The 17,656-nt window shown below is 58.5% G+C and overlaps 1 protein-coding gene across 1 annotated transcript in view; it reads left to right on the top strand.

Moving 5' to 3' along the window:
* CELSR3 (cadherin EGF LAG seven-pass G-type receptor 3) overlaps positions 1-17,656 on the top strand; it is a 36,538-nt gene that overhangs the window by 7,749 nt on the left and 11,133 nt on the right. Inside the window, 29 exon segments of the mRNA XM_043587351.1 lie at positions 473-636; positions 898-1,023; positions 1,114-1,283; positions 1,699-1,884; positions 2,435-2,551; positions 2,921-3,092; positions 3,234-3,375; positions 3,484-3,604; positions 3,922-4,105; positions 4,421-4,522; positions 5,925-6,019; positions 6,244-6,453; positions 6,679-6,874; positions 7,132-7,287; positions 7,686-7,756; positions 7,759-7,859; positions 8,502-8,669; positions 8,893-9,019; positions 9,107-9,313; positions 9,520-9,694; positions 9,923-10,035; positions 10,445-10,524; positions 10,987-11,113; positions 11,538-11,654; positions 11,762-11,910; positions 12,186-12,301; positions 12,614-12,772; positions 13,343-13,543; positions 13,925-14,813. Of these exon segments, the coding sequence (XP_043443286.1) occupies positions 473-636; positions 898-1,023; positions 1,114-1,283; positions 1,699-1,884; positions 2,435-2,551; positions 2,921-3,092; positions 3,234-3,375; positions 3,484-3,604; positions 3,922-4,105; positions 4,421-4,522; positions 5,925-6,019; positions 6,244-6,453; positions 6,679-6,874; positions 7,132-7,287; positions 7,686-7,756; positions 7,759-7,859; positions 8,502-8,669; positions 8,893-9,019; positions 9,107-9,313; positions 9,520-9,694; positions 9,923-10,035; positions 10,445-10,524; positions 10,987-11,113; positions 11,538-11,654; positions 11,762-11,910; positions 12,186-12,301; positions 12,614-12,772; positions 13,343-13,543; positions 13,925-14,813 (4,941 nt within the window).

Raw genomic sequence — 17,656 nt, 5'->3', positions numbered from 1 at the left:
CCATGCCTGTCTCCAACCTGCCACCCCATCCTTCCCCAAATCACAAATCCTCTCTCCACTATGACACAAATCCTCTCCCCTACCTCACTGTAGCCCCATCTCTTTATTCTACCCCTGCCTCCCTGCTCCCACACACGGTCCCCAAGCACCCAGTTCTCCAGTATCCACTGCCCCCTTCCTAATGCCCCACATCCCCTTAGATTCTTCGCCAACCACCCAAATGCCTCACTGTTTCATCCTAGCCTTCAGCCCCTCCCCTTCACCTTTCCCTAGACCATCTGCCCATCATGAGCTCTCCTTTGCACCCCCACAACTAAAGTTAGGCCCCAGCTTCTTCCCTGGCCTTACCTTCCCCCCTAAATCACCTTTACCCTCTGAGTCCTACTCCCACCCCACCCCCACTTCTGTGGCCCTCAGGAGCAACCCTACCTTGGCCTCTGTCCCAACAATGATGAGGACCCCTGATCCTCAGGTCCCTGGACCTGACGGGCCCTCTGCTCCTGGGGGGTGTCCCCAACCTCCCCGAGAACTTCCCCGTGTCGCACAAGGAGTTCATTGGATGCATGCGGGATCTGTACATTGATGGCCGCCGAATGGACATGGCAGCCTTCGTTGCAAACAATGGCACCATGGCAGGTAGGCCATGTCCCCACATTAGGGAGGGGGAAGAGGGCTATGTGGAGTGATTCCAAATCTGACCTCATCCTTGTTTCCTTTGCTGGCAAGCATTGTGCTATAGCTTAACCCTTAGGGCCTGTCTCCTTCCAACTCCATCTTGGGAGAATCTGGGGCTAAAATCATGGCCACTTTGGCCCCTCTGGACCCCTGTGTCCTGTCTAATACTTGTGTCCCCTATCCCCCACGTTCTCACATCTGCCATGTGCCTTCCTCTCCCAGGCTGCCAGGCCAAGCTGCACTTTTGCGACTCGGGTCCCTGTAAGAACAGCGGCTTCTGCTCAGAACGCTGGGGTGGCTTCAGCTGCGACTGCCCTGTGGGCTTCGGTGGCAAAGACTGTAGGCTCAGTGAGTGGGCATCATGGGGCAAGAGGGGCCTGCAGGGTAAGGTCTTTTCCTCAGGTGGGACCTGTGATCTTCTTCCTTTTATCCCCCCAGCCATGGCCCATCCCCATCATTTCCGTGGCAATGGGACGCTGAGCTGGGACTTTGGAAATGACATGACTGTGTCTGTGCCGTGGTACCTGGGGCTGGCATTTCGGACACGGGCGACTCAGGGGGTCCTGATGCAAGTGCAGGCTGGGCCACACAGTACACTCCTCTGTCAGGTGTGTCTGTCCTCCTGGCCCCTCCCTAGACCCTCAACTCTCAACCTCTAATGCCACCAGCAACATTCCTGGTCTGTTACAACCTAGTCCTGCCAGGTGTACTGACCATACTTGACCCTGCTCTGGACCCTGGCCCTTGATCCTCTTCCCCACCATAATATCCTCTGCAGGTGCAGGGCCCCAGCATATCTTTTTTGTGCTAGCTGCACCAATCCATAATTCCTGATCTTGACCTCTGAGCCCCCTAACTTCACTCTCAGGGACATGGTGTCCCTATGGCACAATGCCCTGTGTGCCAGATATAGCCTTAGCCCTGCAGTTCTGATGTCTGAACCCCCTGATCTCACCTCTTGACTCTCCAAGCCCCAGCCCAACTTGGGGCCCTGACCCCAGGGCTGTGCTTCTCTATCTGCAGCTGGATCGGGGGTTGCTGTCGGTGACAGTGACCAGGGGCTCGGGCCGTGCTGCCCACCTCCTTCTGGACCAGGTGACTGTCAGTGATGGCCGGTGGCACGATCTGCGGTTGGAATTGCAGGAGGAGCCAGGTGGCCGGCGGGGCCACCATGTCCTCATGGTCTCACTGGACTATAGCCTCTTCCAGGTCTGATCTCTGACTCTTGGGTAGTCCGTTAGTCTCCCAACCAGACCCACCTCATTTGACCCCTCTCTAGTCCAGATCCCCTCAACTGTCTCCACTGTACGTCACTCTCCCTGCAGTCCCTTCCTCATGCCCTTGCTTTGAGCCCACCCTGCCAGCCAGGCCTGCTCAGGTTAGAGAGGCTATCCAGATTTCTGGCCTGGTCTTGGGGTACCTCTGCAGCCAGTACATTCCCTAACTCTTGGGAACCCCTTCTGGCCTCTGCCCTGATCTCCCTGTCTCAAAGCTCTGAAATTTCAGGGTCTATTCTGGGTCCAGGAAAGAGAGGCCTGTCTGAGCCCAGCTCTTTACTGAAACCTTGCTATTATCCATCCCCCACACTCCAGCAGGTCCTCCGCACTCAGGGGCAGCACATGCCCAGACCATTCTCCTGGTCCAGAGGGACAAAGGATGGTCATGCAGGGCTAGGACAAGGCCAAGACTGACTCTAGGGTAGGGCAGGGATCCATCAGGTGCCCCCACACCCCCAGTGCTGACTGTACCCCTCCCCCAGGACACCATGGCAGTGGGGAGTGAACTGCAGGGCCTGAAGGTAAAGCGACTCCATGTGGGAGGCCTGCCCCCCAGCAGTGAAGAGGAGGTTCCTCAGGGTCTGGTTGGCTGTATCCAGGTGGGGGTCAGCATGGGAACATGATTTGGGCCATTAGGGTGCGTGGTCAGTGGTCAGGAGCACCTTGGGACTTGAAAAGCTGCATTCACATAGGGGTTGGCATGGGGAGGGGATGTGACCCAGAGCCATCAGAGATAGGCCTTTCTGTGCTGTTGGCGGTGAGGGTCTAGCTTACATTATCAAGGGTCATTAGAGGTCTATGTCAGGGACAGCACGATTAGGGGTCCCATGGGGGGCTGAGTTGGGGATATTAGGGTCAGGGTGTGGGCTTTTTGGGGGGTTTGAGGGAGACTGCATGTCAGGTGGCTGGCTCTGTAGGGGCTGAGATGCTTTGACATGGGGCTCACACCTTGCTGGCTGTGTCCATAGGGGGTATGGCTCGGCCCCACGCCCTGGGGATCCCCAGCCCTGCTTCCTCCTAGCCACCGAGTGAACGTGGAACCTGGTTGTATAGTGACCAACGCCTGTGCATCTGGACCCTGCCCACCCCACGCTGACTGCCGAGACCTCTGGCAGACCTTTTCTTGTACCTGCTGGCCAGGTGTGAATTGGGGGTGGGGCAGGGTGGATTTGGGTAGGAACTGGGGGCTCATGGTAAAGACTGGGATCACTGGAAGGACAGGTACCTGCTTCCTCCCATGCTCTGTGGCCAGTGTCCTGAGCTCGCTGACCCAACCTGCAGGTTACTATGGCCCAGGGTGTGTGGACGCCTGCCTCTTGAATCCCTGTCAGAACCAGGGGTCATGCCGCCACCTTCCAGGAGCTCCCCATGGCTATACCTGTGATTGTGCAGGTGGCTATTTCGGGCACCACTGTGAGCACAGGTGAGGGGCTGGAGACTGAGATGATGGAAAGACCTGGGGTGGGGGGAGGGTGTTGTCACTGAGATATCTCGGAGGCATCTCACATCTCACCTGGCTGTCTACCTCCAGGATGGACCAGCAGTGCCCACGGGGCTGGTGGGGGAGCCCAACCTGTGGCCCTTGCAACTGTGATGTTCACAAGGGCTTTGACCCCAACTGTAACAAGACAAATGGGCAGTGTCACTGCAAGGTATGCCTGGCCCCTGACCCTGACCTTTTAACTTTTCTCTAGCCATGATTTGTGATTCTTATCGAGCTTGCTGATCTCTGCCACCTGATTTAGGCCCTAGCCTCTTACCCCTGTCCTGTCATCTAACTGCCACCTCTAGTCCTTGATGTCTGATTCCTCCCTTACATTTCATTTGAAGCCCAATCTTCCTTCTGGCCTGTGAGTACTGTTCTCTTGACCCTTTGCCCTTGATTCCACTCATTCCTCAAGCCCTGACCTGAGACCCCTACCTTAAGCCCCGATCTCTGACCTCAGGCCCCTGATCCATTCTCAAATAGGAGTTCCACTACCGACCACGGGGCAGCGATTCATGCCTCCCATGTGACTGCTACCCTGTGGGCTCCACCTCGCGTTCATGTGCACCCCACAGCGGGCAGTGCCCCTGTCGCCCAGGAGCCCTTGGCCGCCAGTGCAACAGCTGTGACAGTCCTTTTGCGGAGGTGACAGCCAGTGGCTGCCGAGGTGAGCAGGCTCCACGCAGCTCCACATATAGAGGGCTGGCTCTGGCATGCTGCCACCAAGCTTTCTGGCGTGTTTGACTCCTTGAGTAGGGCTCTGGGAAGTGTTTCCTGAAGGAGACCACTGATACCTAGACGCCCCCCACGTTTGTCCCAGATACTTTGATAACTTGTTACAGAACCTGACAGGCCAGCTCCTGTAAGGCCAGAGAGGGAGTGCTGGGTAGTGGGTCTGATGTGGGTGGTAAAGGAGTAGTGGGTGTGGCTATCATTTTCCTCAGTCCCTGGCTGCCTGGTTCAGTGCTTCCTCTCTCTTTAGTGCTCTATGATGCCTGCCCCAAGTCCCTGAGATCTGGCGTGTGGTGGCCCCAGACCAAGTTTGGCATGATGGCCTCAGTGCCCTGTCCTCGAGGGGCCCTGGGTGAGTACCTGGGGGGCAGGGGCATCATTGAGGGTGGGAGTAGGTCTGTCCTCCGACTGCTGGAGCCACTTCTTTTCCTGAGTTGGGTGGCATTGCTCCTGCAAAGAAGTGGGAGTGGGGTAGGGGTCCATGTGGGCTCCTCAATACCTCCTAGGGGGTCTGGGTCCCTCCCCACCCCCTCATTGAGCCTCCATCTGTTTCTCTTGGCTTCTGGGCAGGATTGCGGGGTGCAGGTAAGGGGTACGTGTTTGCTCAGGTGTGCTGCGCCCCCCCACCCCACTGCCAGAGCTTTCGCAGACCCCTCCCGCTGCCTGAAATCCCTGTGGACCCATCCCCACTGCCTGAGGTCTCTAAAAGCTACTCTCAGCTGCTTGAAATCCCTGGAGGCCCCTTCCCACTGTCTGAGGATGCTGGAGGCCCTTTTCTGATGCTTGAGGTCTTCAGAGGCCCCTCCCCGCTGCCTGAGGACCCTGCAGACCCCTCCCCACTTCCTAAGATCCTTGCAGACCCCCTCCTCAGTTACTGAGGTCCCTTCAGGCCTTTTCCTATGTCGATAGTCACGAAAAACGCCCTCCTCTCTGTTTGAGGACCCTATAAACTCCTCCCTGCTGCCTGAGGGCCCCTCCCCACTGCCTGAGGTCCTTGCAGAACCCTCCCTGCTGCTTGAGGTCTCCACAGTGGCTGGACAGAGATCATCTCTGTATGCATGCTCATGCGTGTGTCTTTCTGTGCCTGTGCACGTGTCTGTGTGTCTGTCTTGGGGGGGGTTCTGTGTTCAAGTTAGGGTCCCTCTTGCTGGTAGCTATGAGCTCTCTTAAGACCCAGGTCAATTCTCATTCAACCCCCATCCCCATCTCACAGACAAGGGCAAGAGGGCAGCAGAGTCCACCACTGGGACAGTTGAAGCTAGTGTGAGAACTTTCACCCCACCCTCACTTTGGTCACACAATACTCCTGGAAACCTTGGTCTGTGTGTGCATACATGGAGAGAGCATGTGTGTCTGTGTGTTTGTCTTGATCCACACGTCCGTGTATGTGCAGACGTGGGCACTGGTCTGTGTGTTTGCTTGCCCTGGGCCACATGTCTGTGAATGTGCTCTGGCCCGTGTGTGTGTGTGTGTGTGTGTGTGTGTGTGTGTGTGTATAAGAGAGAGAGAGAGACAGAGAGCGCGCGCACCTTTCTGCTCTGCTTTATGTAATCAGTGGTTCTGAATGGCCCACAGACCCCCTGAGACTGATAGGCAGCTGGGACCTGCTTGGGCTGGGAGCTTGTCCAGCCACAGATGCCTACTATTCTGGTCTCTGCTTCAGAGCTCCCCCTGGGTTGGGGGAGGGTGCTGTGCTCATCAGATCAGTGAAGGTGTTCCGGCCCCAGGCCTGACCATGGTTCACCTGTCCCTAGGTGCTGCTGTGAGGCTGTGTGATGAGGACCAGGGTTGGCTGGAGCCTGACCTCTTCAACTGTACCTCCCCTGCCTTTCGAGAACTCAACCTTCTGGTGAGACTGCCCAGACCTGACCCTGCACTCAAGACCTGCGCTAGCCCTGGCCCTGGCCTCAGCTTCCCCAGGCCTGGGCTGGGGCCCAGACATCATACCCCAGCCTTTGACCTCCTGGGCTTTTCCTGGTTGCCCTTTAATCTGGCCAAACCCTTCTTCCTGTGAAGCTTTTGAGAAAGGCCTAAGGGACCACAGAGCGACCATCCCCATCTTTGTCCTGGCAGCTGGATGGCCTAGAGCTGAATAAGACAGCACTGGATACTGTGGAGGCCAAGAAGCTGGCCCAAAGGCTGCGGGAGGTGACTGGCCACACCGACCACTACTTTAGTCAAGATGTCCGAGTCACTGCCCGACTGCTGGCCCACCTGCTGGCCTTTGAGAGTCACCAGCAGGGCTTTGGGCTGACAGCCACACAGGATGCCCACTTCAATGAGGTGGGGCTATTTCCTGTGCTCCCCATCTCCTGGACCCCTGCTCAGGCCCCTCCTGACCCTGGGGAAGTAAAGGACCTGGGCCCTCCCTCTTCCCTTGTCCTCTCCCAACCCACCCCCTTGCCGGCTGGGGCGTGTCTGAGCACCCAGCCATAACCCTCAGACCTGCCTTGTCTCCCCTCACATGTCCTCACCTGGCTGAGCCCACTTTCATCTCCCTGATTCTAGAATCTGCTGTGGGCTGGCTCTGCACTGCTTGCCCCAGAGACCGGGGACCTGTGGGCAGCGCTGGGGCAGCGGGCCCCTGGGGGCTCCCCAGGCAGCGCAGGGCTGGTGCAGCATCTGGAGGAGTATGCAGCCACGCTTGCAAGGAATATGGAGCTCACATATCTGAATCCCGTGGGGCTGGTGACACCCAACATCAGTATGTGGCGAGTAGCATGGGGGGGAGGCAGGAAGGGGGCTGTGAAAGGGCAAGGACCTGGAAATCTGAGGGGCTGGGGGCTATTGATGTCAACATTAGTAGCGGGAGGCTGTGCCACCTCCCTCAGTGCTTTGCAGGGACGGGCTCTGTGCTGGTAGCAATGAAGTGAGGGATTGTGGGACTTGATAGGAGGGTGTGGGGCCTTCTGCATGGGGAGGAGATCCTTGTTGGGTCTCACCCCTCTTCCTCCTGGGCAGTGCTCAGCATCGACCGCATGGAGCACCCCAGTCCCACCCGGGGAACCCGTCGCTACCCTCGTTACCACAGCAACCTTTTCCGGGGCCAGGATGCCTGGGATCCTCACACACACGTGCTGCTGCCTCCCCAGTCCCCACGGCCATCCCCACCTGAAGGTGAGATCCCTTGGGTGACCCCTGGCCCGGGTCCTGTTTCCCTATCCCACCTCTTTCACCAGATAGCATATTGCCCTCCTGCCAGTTCTCCCCTTGTCAGACCCACGCCATGTCAGACCCCTGTGTGAGACCCTCCCTTGTCAGCCCCCCACACTGCTCTCGCCTCGCCGGACTCTCTCCCTCACCACAGATGATCTCTCCCATGCCTTGATATTCAGGATCCAGCCCTGGAGAGCCCATATCCCCTTCATGGGTTCCTGCTTTCTCCATCTCCCAGACCTGGACCTACAGGGAAGAGATTCCCATGCTTGATGCTGCGATGGGTTGGTTCAGAGCTGGGTTTGTGGGTGCTTGGGGTCAGAGGTCACTGACAGTGGTTCTTCACCCTCCCCTGGCAGTTCTGTCCACAAGCAGCAGCAGCATGGAAAACTACACCTCCTCAAGTGTGGGCCCCCCTCCGGTCCCCCGGAGCCCGAGCCTGAGCCTGGGATCTCCATTGTCATCCTCCTCGTTTACCGCACCTTGGGGGGGCTGCTCCCTGCCCAGTTCCAGGCCGAGCGCCGGGGCGCCAGGTACCACGGGGGGCATTACTTCCAGGCCTCTCACCCCTGAGTTGCCTGTAAGCTTCTACCCGGTCTAGCACCCATTTTTTCGTGGGCAAATGAGCAAGTTCACAGTCATCCTGAGACAGCTCCCATGTGCAGCTCCAGGGAGCCTTGTCCGTGCTGGCTTCTAGGTGAATCATGTTCTGTGGAGTTGTGCAGGGTTGCAGACAGGCACAGAGCCACAGGTGGGGACAGTCTCATAAAGGAGAGGTACATGTGCCGGGTACAGACAGGCAGACTGGCTAACAGAAGCAGGCAAAGACAGGCTGACCAATCGATGGAGGTCAGATCGGGGTGGCAGGGACGGCAGTTTGAGGTAGACAGTCTGAAGCTGCTCAGGCCATAGACCCCAGTGTAGACAGTGAGTCTGAAGTCTCTCGGCTGTGGAGAACCTGCCATTTCTGCAGAACCATGACAGCCTAGCTATGCCATTGGACTCAGGGTCTTGAATCAGCCCAGTGGGAGGCTGAGGGGGTTCCCCAAAATAGCATCCACTCTGGGGCATCCCGACTCTCAGTCAGCCATGCCGATGGCATGAAGACCAAGATGTAGGCAGTCAGAGCTTGGGGAAGTCAGCAGGGTCTGAGCCCAGGTGGGGTGTCTCCTCAGGCTCCCCCAGAACCCTGTTATGAACTCTCCGGTGGTCAGCGTGGCTGTGTTCCATGGACGCAACTTCCTAAGGGGTGTCCTAGAGTCCCCGATCAGCTTGGAATTCCGCCTGCTACAGACAGCAAATCGGAGCAAGGCGATCTGCGTGCAGTGGGACCCGCCTGGCCCGTGAGGACCTCCGCTCCGGAAACCCTTGGTCCCCTGTTGGCCCCCGGGGAGCCCAGCCTGCCCCTGGGGCCCCTACCAATGTCCCTAGGCACCCAGGCCAATGAGGAATGTGGCTCCTCAGCTTCAGGCCCCCTGCCCCTCCCCACTGTCTGTCACAACCCCTCTCCAGGCCACGGGGCACTTTCCCGAGGGGATGATAGGTCTAACTGCCCTGTGGCTGCAGGGCGGACCAGCATGGCATGTGGACGGCACGGGACTGTGAGCTGGTACACAGGAATGGGTCTCATGCTCGATGTCGCTGCAGCCGGACAGGCACCTTTGGAGTTCTCATGGATGCTTCGCCCCGTGAGGTGGGACTGTGTTCAGAGTCCTGAGGACGTGGGCAGGCCAAAGGGCAGGGGTGACCAACACCCCAGTGACCATCCTTGTCTCCACAGCGGCTGGAGGGTGACCTGGAGCTGCTGGCGGTGTTCACGCACGTGGTCATGGCAGTGTCTGTGGCCGCGCTGCTTCTGACCGCAGCGGTCCTACTGAGCCTGCGTAGCCTCAAGTCCAACATGCGTGCGATCCATGCCAACGTGGCGGCTGCCTTGGGCGTGGCAGAGCTCCTCTTCCTGCTGGGGATCCACAGGACCCACAACCAGGTGCAGGGTCGGGGCCAGGGGACCTGTGTCTCGATGGCCTTACCTGGCTCAGGAAGTCCTGGAGCCAAAGCTCAGGGTCAGGGGTCAGGGATGCTCAGGTTGGGGCCCGGGTTTGGGGCACGATGCTGGGTCAAGGTGCTGTGGTTTAGGGGTCAGAAGCGGGGTGAGGCAGGAGTGGCGCTGACGCCCCCCAACCCTGCCTTCAGCTGGTGTGCACTGCGGTCGCCATCCTCCTGCACTACTTCTTCCTCAGCACCTTCGCGTGGCTCCTTGTGCAGGGGCTGCACCTCTACCGCATGCAGGTTGAGCCCCGCAATGTGGACCGCGGCGCCATGCGCTTCTACCACGCCCTGGGCTGGGGCATCCCTGCCGTGCTGCTGGGTGAGGGCTCTGCTCCCTGGCCCATCCGGGCCTGCGACCCCTGGCTTGTACCTATCACGTGGCCTGACTCCTGCCCCCGCCCCCAGTCCCGATCATTACCCCAACCTCCATCCCTGCCCCCACCACGCCATGTGCTCAGCAGGGAGCCTGCTGTGCCCCCACCCCTGGCATGAGAAGGTCAGCTGCTCTAGAACATACCCCTTCAGTCCTTCCTCTCCTCCCCTACAGGCCTTGCTGTCGGCCTGGATCCCGAGGGCTATGGGAACCCTGACTTCTGCTGGATCTCGGTCCACGAACCCCTCATGTGGAGCTTCGCAGGCCCTGTCATCCTGGTCATCGTGGTGAGTGTGCTGTACCTGGTGCCACCCGCGCGCTCTGCAGCAGGTGCGGCGGTGTTGGTGGAGGGGTGCCGGGTGGCAGTTGGCAGGTTTCCAGGCCTCGGCCTCAATTTCTGTTCTCCACTCGACTGGCACAGAGATGGGAAGTGTGGGGTCAGAAACTTGACTGCCTCTCTCTCTCTGCGGATCTCTATTTCCCTTTCTCAGTCCCTCTCTGGTTCCCTATCTCGGACATTTTCTGAGCCAAAGTGCCTCTCTGTTTCTGATCTCCCTGGTGTGTGTGTGTGTGTGTGTGTGTGCGTTTCTCACTGCTTCTGCCTCTCTGTGTCTTGGTCTCTCTCTGTTCCTGTCCCTCTCTCACTGTCTCTCTCTCTGTCCTGCCCCTGCTCCACATGTCTGGCCATGGGTCCAGATGAATGGGACCATGCTTCTCCTCACTGCCCGCACATCCTGCTCCACTGGGCAGAGGGAGGCCAAGAAGACCTCTGTGCTGTGAGTTGTCTGGCTGGGGGAAGCGGGGGATTCTTAGAATGGCAGTCCCTTCCTTGGCAGGCTGAGCTCCAGATTCTGGGTGGGGAGATGAAGTCCTACCTGCCCTGGCCAGCCCCTCTCTGGTGCCCTCGTCATACTCTGCCCCACACATGCTCTGCCCTGCTGTCTCCCCTGAGTCTCCCTTGGTCTGGGTGGCTCACTGTGCCCCCTGCCCCCGTGTCCCACCTATCTCCCACGTTTCTCTCATAGCCCGCCCCTACTTCCCACATATTTTCCCCATGTCCCCTCATGGCTCCCTGACTATCCTCCTGGTTCTTTTGGTGACCTCCCGTCTCCCCTAGTGTCCTCTGGAGACCGCCATGTTCCTTTGTGATTTCCTGTCCTTCCATGACTCCTGTGTGTCCCCTGCATGAGCCTTGCATGACGCATGCTTGTCCCCTTGTGTCCTTCCCTGTTCCACAGCAGGAGCCTTCGCAGCTGCTTTCTGCTGCTTCTCCTGGTCAGTGCCTCCTGGCTCTTCGGCCTCTTGGCAGTCAACCACAGTGTCCTGGCCTTCCACTACCTCCATGCTGCGCTCTGCGGGCTCCAGGTAACTGGCACCCCTCCCCACCTCCGGCCTGGTGGTGGCCCAAACCCTGGGCAGGCCATCGAGCCCAGTCTAGAGCTGACTCCTCTGGATGACTGATGCCGGGTAGGGTGCCCGTCCTGGACTTCCTTCCCCAGCACTGTGGCTCCTGGCCACTTGCTGGTCCACACAGACCTCCACTGACTTAGTCACTTGGGCCACTCTGACGCCTCTGAGATTCTCGCTGACTCCCTTACTGGGTCACCCCTGGACCCCTCACTCCCTCACACTGACTTGCAATGACTGATCCCCCTTGCTGACCCACAGTGACTTATATGAGCCTCGACTGACCCCCTGCTGGCCCTCCTCTGACCTGTGACTCATTTCTGATCTCTCACTGACTTTCGGTAACCCCTCGTTGACCCCATGCTGACCCTTACTGACACAGGGCCTGGCAGTGCTGCTGCTCTTCTGTGTCCTGAATGCAGATGCCCGGGCTGCCTGGACACCAGCCTGTCTGGCTAGAAAGGCGGCGCCCGAGGAGGCAAGGCCAGCGCCTGGCACGGTGAGGGGCTCTCAGGGCTGGGGAGTCAGGCCGGGGGCCCCGAGAGGCCAGGGTTGGAGGCCTCTCCAGAGCTGGCTCACACTCCTGTCTGCACCCACCTCCTGTAGGGGCACGGGGCTTACAACAACACGGCCCTCTTTGAAGAGAGTGGCCTCATCCGCATCACCCTGGGTGCCTCCACTGTCTCCTCAGTGAGCAGTGCTCGCTCTGGCCGGACCCAGGACCAAGACAGCCAGCGGGGCCGCGGCTACCTCAGGTGAGCAGAGCAGCCTTCTTGGGAGGAGGACATATAGCTCAGACCAGTCCCACTTGACCAGAGGGTGGCATTGCTGGTCCTGGGATGATGGTTCTACCCATCTTGGCACCTGGTTCCCCGCTACTGCTTCTGCCCTAGATGCCTCTTGCCACATACCCAGGGGTGCTTTCAGAGCCATTCCACAGCAGTTGGCTATGTGCTCACAGCCACCCCAGCCTCCAAAGCACCCCATCACATCCCTCTTTGATGGGAGGGGGCGGTTCCTGCATTTCCAGGGACAATGTCCTGGTTCGACATGGCTCAGCTGCTGACCACACTGACCACAGCCTCCAGGCTCATGCTGGCCCCACTGACCTGGATGTGGCCATGTTCCATCGAGATGCTGGTGGAGGTAGGGGCCAGGGCCGGGGCGGGGGAAGGGAGGCAGAGGATCTCCCCACCATTTCCCTTTCTTGAGAGCAACAGCTGACTGCAGTGGGGCGAGCTCCCCACAGGTCACTGCCCCAGGAGGCACCTGGTTCTCCTGCCAAGTCCCAGCCCTTCTGTACTGACCCCCACTCCAGACTCTACCTAGGTCCCCAGCCCCAGCTCCCTGCTGTAGCTAACCCAAGACCCTCAGCTCCGGGCTCTTTCTTGACCCCCAAGTTCCTCATCTCCCTGAGCCATTGATGTGCCTTCCTCCTTCTGATCTTCCCAACTCTAGCTGCAGACTCTGACTCTGACAGCGACCTGTCCTTGGAGGAGGAGAGAAGTCTGTCCATTCCATCCTCAGAAAGCGAGGACAATGGCCGGACACGGGGGCGTTTCCAGCGTCCACTCCGCCGGGCAGCCCAGAGTGAGAGGCTCCTCACTCACCCCAAAGGTGAGGGGGTATCTCTGACCCCATGGGTGACCAAGGGACACCCCATATTCCACTTGGGTGTGACCCAGGGACGCTGACATCCCCTGAAGATTCCTGGGACCAGCCTATTGGGAACCTGGGGTCATCATTAGGCCCCTGCACACCTCTCCCTATCTTCCTAGTGGTTCTGCTGGCTAGAGGTCCAGGAACAGCCTGGGCAACAAGGTAAAGGTCAGAGTCAGGGATGTTACAGGGTGACATGTCATTCTTCCAGCCCCTCTTCTTCCATGAGGGTTGGGGTTCAGCCTGGTTTTTTCTTCCAGGATTTTTCTTGACCCCTCAGCCATCAAGTCCCCCCACCCCTACTCTCTGTCCACCTCCAGAGTGGCAGGCTCACCAGTAACCCTCTCCATGGGTCCATTGATTTCTGAGAAACACTCTCTTATTCCTACCTCTGCTCAATCAGTACAGCCAGAGTTTCAGGAGTCATTAGGGTCAGGGTTAGGGGGGTGGTCACTGAGTCTGGATCACAGGGGTCATGAATCAATGGGGTCAATTCAGAGGCTCCTGTAACCTGCTCTGGCTCCACAGACGTGGATGGCAATGACCTTCTGTCCTACTGGCCAGCCCTGGGGGAATGTGAGGCCACTCCCTGTGCTCTGCAGACCTGGGGCTCCGAAAGGCGCCTGGGGCTGGACACCAGCAAGGACGCAGCCAACAACAACCAGCCGGACCTGGCCCTGACTAGTGGAGATGAAACCTCCCTGGGCCGGGCCCAGCGCCAGAGGAAAGGTACGACCCCTGACTTTGTCCTGTATTTCAGGGACCCCAGAGACCGCTTCTACCCCAGCCCAGGGGATTCTTGCCCCTTTGAGCCTCACCTGCATTGCCAGGACCTGGGGGTTGCTCCTCCTTTGATCTCAAGGGGAGGTCTGCCCCTACTCCTGTACCTTGGAGACTGACGCTGTCCCGACCCAGGGGATGACTGCCTTCCCACTCTAAGCCCTATCCTGCTGCCGCAGTGGGATCCCCAGGGGCTGCCTCTGCCAAAGGGTTTCTGTCTCCAACCCTTTGTCACAGGGATCCCAGGGGCAGCTGCATCCCTAGACCCAGGGAGTGTCTGCCACCCTCTGCCCCACATACTTACTTTACTCCCATTTGTTCCTCACACAGGCATCCTGAAGAACCGATTGCAGTACCCACTGGTGCCACAGACCCGGGGTGCCCCTGAGCTGTCCTGGTGCCGTGCAGCCACCTTGGGCCACCGTGCTGTGCCAGCTGCCTCCTATGGTCGTATCTATGCTGGAGGGGCCACAGGCAGCCTTTCGCAGCCAGCCAGCCGCTACTCCTCTCGGGAACAGCTGGACCTGCTCCTCCGGCGGCAACTCAGCCGTGAGCGACTGGAGGAGGCCCCTGCCCCTATGCTTCATCCCCTGAGTCGGCCAGGTTCCCAAGAACGCCTGGATGCCGCTCCAGGCCGCCTGGAGCCCAGGGACCGGGGCAGCACCCTACCACGGAGGCAGCCACCGAGGGACTACCCTGGTGCCAGGGCCGGCCGCTTTGGGTCACGGGATGCTCTGGACCTAAGGGCGCCCTGCGAGTGGTTGAGCACACTGCCCCTGCCCCACAGTGCCCGGAACCTTGACCCACAACCCCCGCCTCTGCCCCTGTCTCCCCAGCGGCAACTCTCAAGGGACCCCCTCTTGCCATCCCGGCCCCTGGATTCTCTGTCCAGGAGATCGAACTCAGGGGAGCAGCTGGACCGTGTGCCTAGCCGGCACCCCTCACGAGAAGGCCTCGGGCCACCCCCGCAGCTGCTCAGAGTTAGGGAGGACCCAGCCAGTGGCCCTAGCCATGGCCCCTCTACAGAGCAGCTGGACATTCTCTCCTCTATCCTTGCCTCCTTCAACTCCTCGGCTCTCTCCTCCTCTGTGCAGTCCTCAAGCACGCCCTCGGGCCCTCACACCACTGCCACGCCTTCTGCCACAGCCTCTGCGCTTGGGCCCTCCACACCACGCTCTGCCACATCCCACAGCATCTCAGAGCTATCTCCAGACTCAGAGTAAGCAGGCTCTAGCCACTTGCCCTTACCCTCATCAGCTTAAGGCAACCTCCTGTGTACCCTGGCCTGTGTTCTGCCACAAAATGGGGTGTGGGTTGGCCCTGGCTTAGCACAGCCAGGGTGCCATGGGCTGGGGGCAGAAATCTGGCGGGGAATGGTGGTGTGATTAGCCGGAACTTGCGGGGTGTATGATTGGTGCCAGCCACCCTCCTCTGTACCTCCTGGGCGAAGGAAGAGAGATAGGTGCCTTCCGGAGGGCTTGAACAAGAGGAGGGGGTGAGAGCAGGTGCCAAGGCTTGGCAGTAGGAGGTAACCTGGTATGTGGAAGGGGCAAGGAGGAGAGGAAGAGTCATTGCCTGAGAGGCTTTGTTTAGGAGGTGGTATGGGATAAGGAGGGGCCAGAAGTGGTGCCAGGATATGGGCATCTTATATTCCAGGCTGAAGAGCTAACTTTGAAAGTAAGTCATTTATCCATTGATTGATCGATTGATTTAGTCAATGTTAGGTTCCTCGTGCCTGTGGGCACCGTGAGGTGGAGCACGTAGGAACTGAGCTGGGACCTGGTGCATTTCAGGTGCCTATGGGGCATCTGTGGGGTAGGGAAAAGCAGTCGTACCTGGGAAGCAGCTGGATACACAGGAGCCAGAGGAGTGGGGAGGAAACAAGGGCTGCGAGGCTTTGGAAACCAAGCGGAGGAGAGTTGAGTTTTGAGAAGGAGGAACAGCTAGGTCAGGCTCTGTGGAGGGCTGCAGGGAGAAAGGAGGCTTTGGGGAGAAGGGGACCCCAGGTGTGGGACAGGAGGCCAATAGAAGAACCCAGGCAGAGTCCGAGGAAGAGAAAGGAAGGAGGAGCAGGGGACTTGGGGCCTGGTGCCAGGGACTCTGGAAGGGTGCTGGGGGAGGGTTGAGGGAGAGCTATGAGTATTGCCTGGACCCAACTGCAGCCCAACTTTGGGGTCTGACTGGTGGGGGTCGGGGGTGGGCCTGGGGGGCTGAGCAGGGGTTTGGGTTCAGGAATCACACTTGACTTCTCCGAGTCTCTGTTTCCATATCTGTAAAATGTGTCTGTAGTAACAAACTTTCTGAGATGTGGAGATTTTTTGAGACAAAAGTCTGTCAAGTGCTTAATGTAGTATTTGTACATAGTAGGTGCTCGCTGAATGCCTAGAGAGAAGACAGGAGGCCGCGGGGCCTTGCTGATGAGTCTTGGGGTACAGAAGGGGTAAAGGGGCTTGAGAACCCTGAAATGGGTGTAAGGGGGCTGGGGACTGAGAGGCAAAGGTGATGGGGTTGGGGGAAGATGGTGGGGGCCCAGGCTGTGGTGGAAGCCCAGAGCCCCCTGACTGGATTCTCTCAGCAACCACCTCTGACTACCGCATTCAACTCTGCAGAGTTCCCAGAAGCGAGGGGCACTCCTGAGGGGCAGACTCACGGACCAGGAATGGCTGAGGGCAATGGAAGATTAGAGCTAACAGAAGAGACTCCGGGAATCAGGGGCTGATCCCCAGGCAGCCTCCTGCCCGCCCCCCAGCTCTCCCTGTTGCTGCAGTGCTGAGGCTCCTTGCTCTCTCTGTGAGCAAATCCCGCCATGCGTGTAACAGGTGCAGGGGGAAGAACTGAAAGGAGGACTTTTATACGTTTTGTACCTTTGTAACCAGAGAGATATGCTTATGTTATTTTTCAGCTTTTCTGTCTCCTGGGGTTCTGAGGCTGGGCTGGGAGGGGAAGGGGACAGAGGGTAGAGTTTGGCCCCATTTGGGTCCCTGGCAAACCATATGCTCTTTCCTCTCATCTTACTGGGGCGGATTCAGACAGGAAGGGCAAGGAGCCTCCCACCCATTGATCTGAATATTGTTAGGGCCCAAAGTACAGAGCTGATCTTTGCTTTTTCTTGGATGCCCCAAGGGCCAAACTTCAGGGACAAGGGGTTGGTCTTGGAAACAGGGGTCCTCTGACCTCCTCACAGGGCTTGCTCACGCTGCCCCTCCCCGTGGATGTGTGTGTTTATTATGTGGAGTCCCTGCCACTTACTGCCTTATGACCTAGGACTGATGCTGTGGGGTGCTGGTGGAGCAGCAGATGTCATGTTTACAGAGCAAGGCTTCCCTTTCTCTCCTGGGGAGGGGCTCAGGCCTCTGTTCAGACATTCCTGCAGAGGGTGGACTAGGGGGTCATTTGCCAGCCCCTACCCCTGCTATGAGCAAAAGTTGTCCATGGTGCCATTTGATGCCCTGACCCTGCCCTGTGCTAGAATTTCTTCCGAGGGGTAGGGTAGGAGTGGGGGCAAGGGGAGCAAAAACAAGGGAATTGAAGACACAGAATGTAGGTGCCACTGCCTCCCATGTTTACAGGACCCTCCCTGGCCTTTGGCACCTGGGCTGCAGTAACTAGTTCCATCCTACTCTATTTTCTTCTATAGGGAAAAATGACTGTTAGGACCCTGTTCACAAAACTCTCTTTTATTACTTTGTCTGATGTCCAGAACTGGGGACTTTTAGATTTTGTTACTCTGTTTACAGGTCAAGATTTAAAACATTTTACAAGTTTGTTTACAACTGAAAACTTTGAACTTTTACACTTTGTTTACAGTTAAAATGTGTTTTTCCCCCTTTGTTTACAAGTGAAAGATAGAGAAGATGGGAGAGGGGCTTGAGGACCCTGGACCTGGCCATCTTGAGGAGTTTCTAGCCTCTACCTCTCCCAGGCCAAAGGCCAGCCCTGAGCCCCCTGTTGAACAGCAGACCCAGAAATCCTCCAGAGCGGGCATCCGTTTACCGCTACGAACAATGGGTTGTGCAGGGTTGTAGGGGGTTCTGTGCAGACACCCCCCTGCCCCTTCCCCGC

The sequence above is a fragment of the Prionailurus bengalensis genome, chromosome A2, assembly GCF_016509475.1.
Source record: "Prionailurus bengalensis isolate Pbe53 chromosome A2, Fcat_Pben_1.1_paternal_pri, whole genome shotgun sequence".
In the NCBI taxonomy this organism is placed as follows: Eukaryota; Metazoa; Chordata; class Mammalia; order Carnivora; family Felidae; genus Prionailurus; species Prionailurus bengalensis.
Note: the sequence above shows the minus strand (reverse complement) of the source record. Positions and strands in the feature narration are given on the sequence as shown.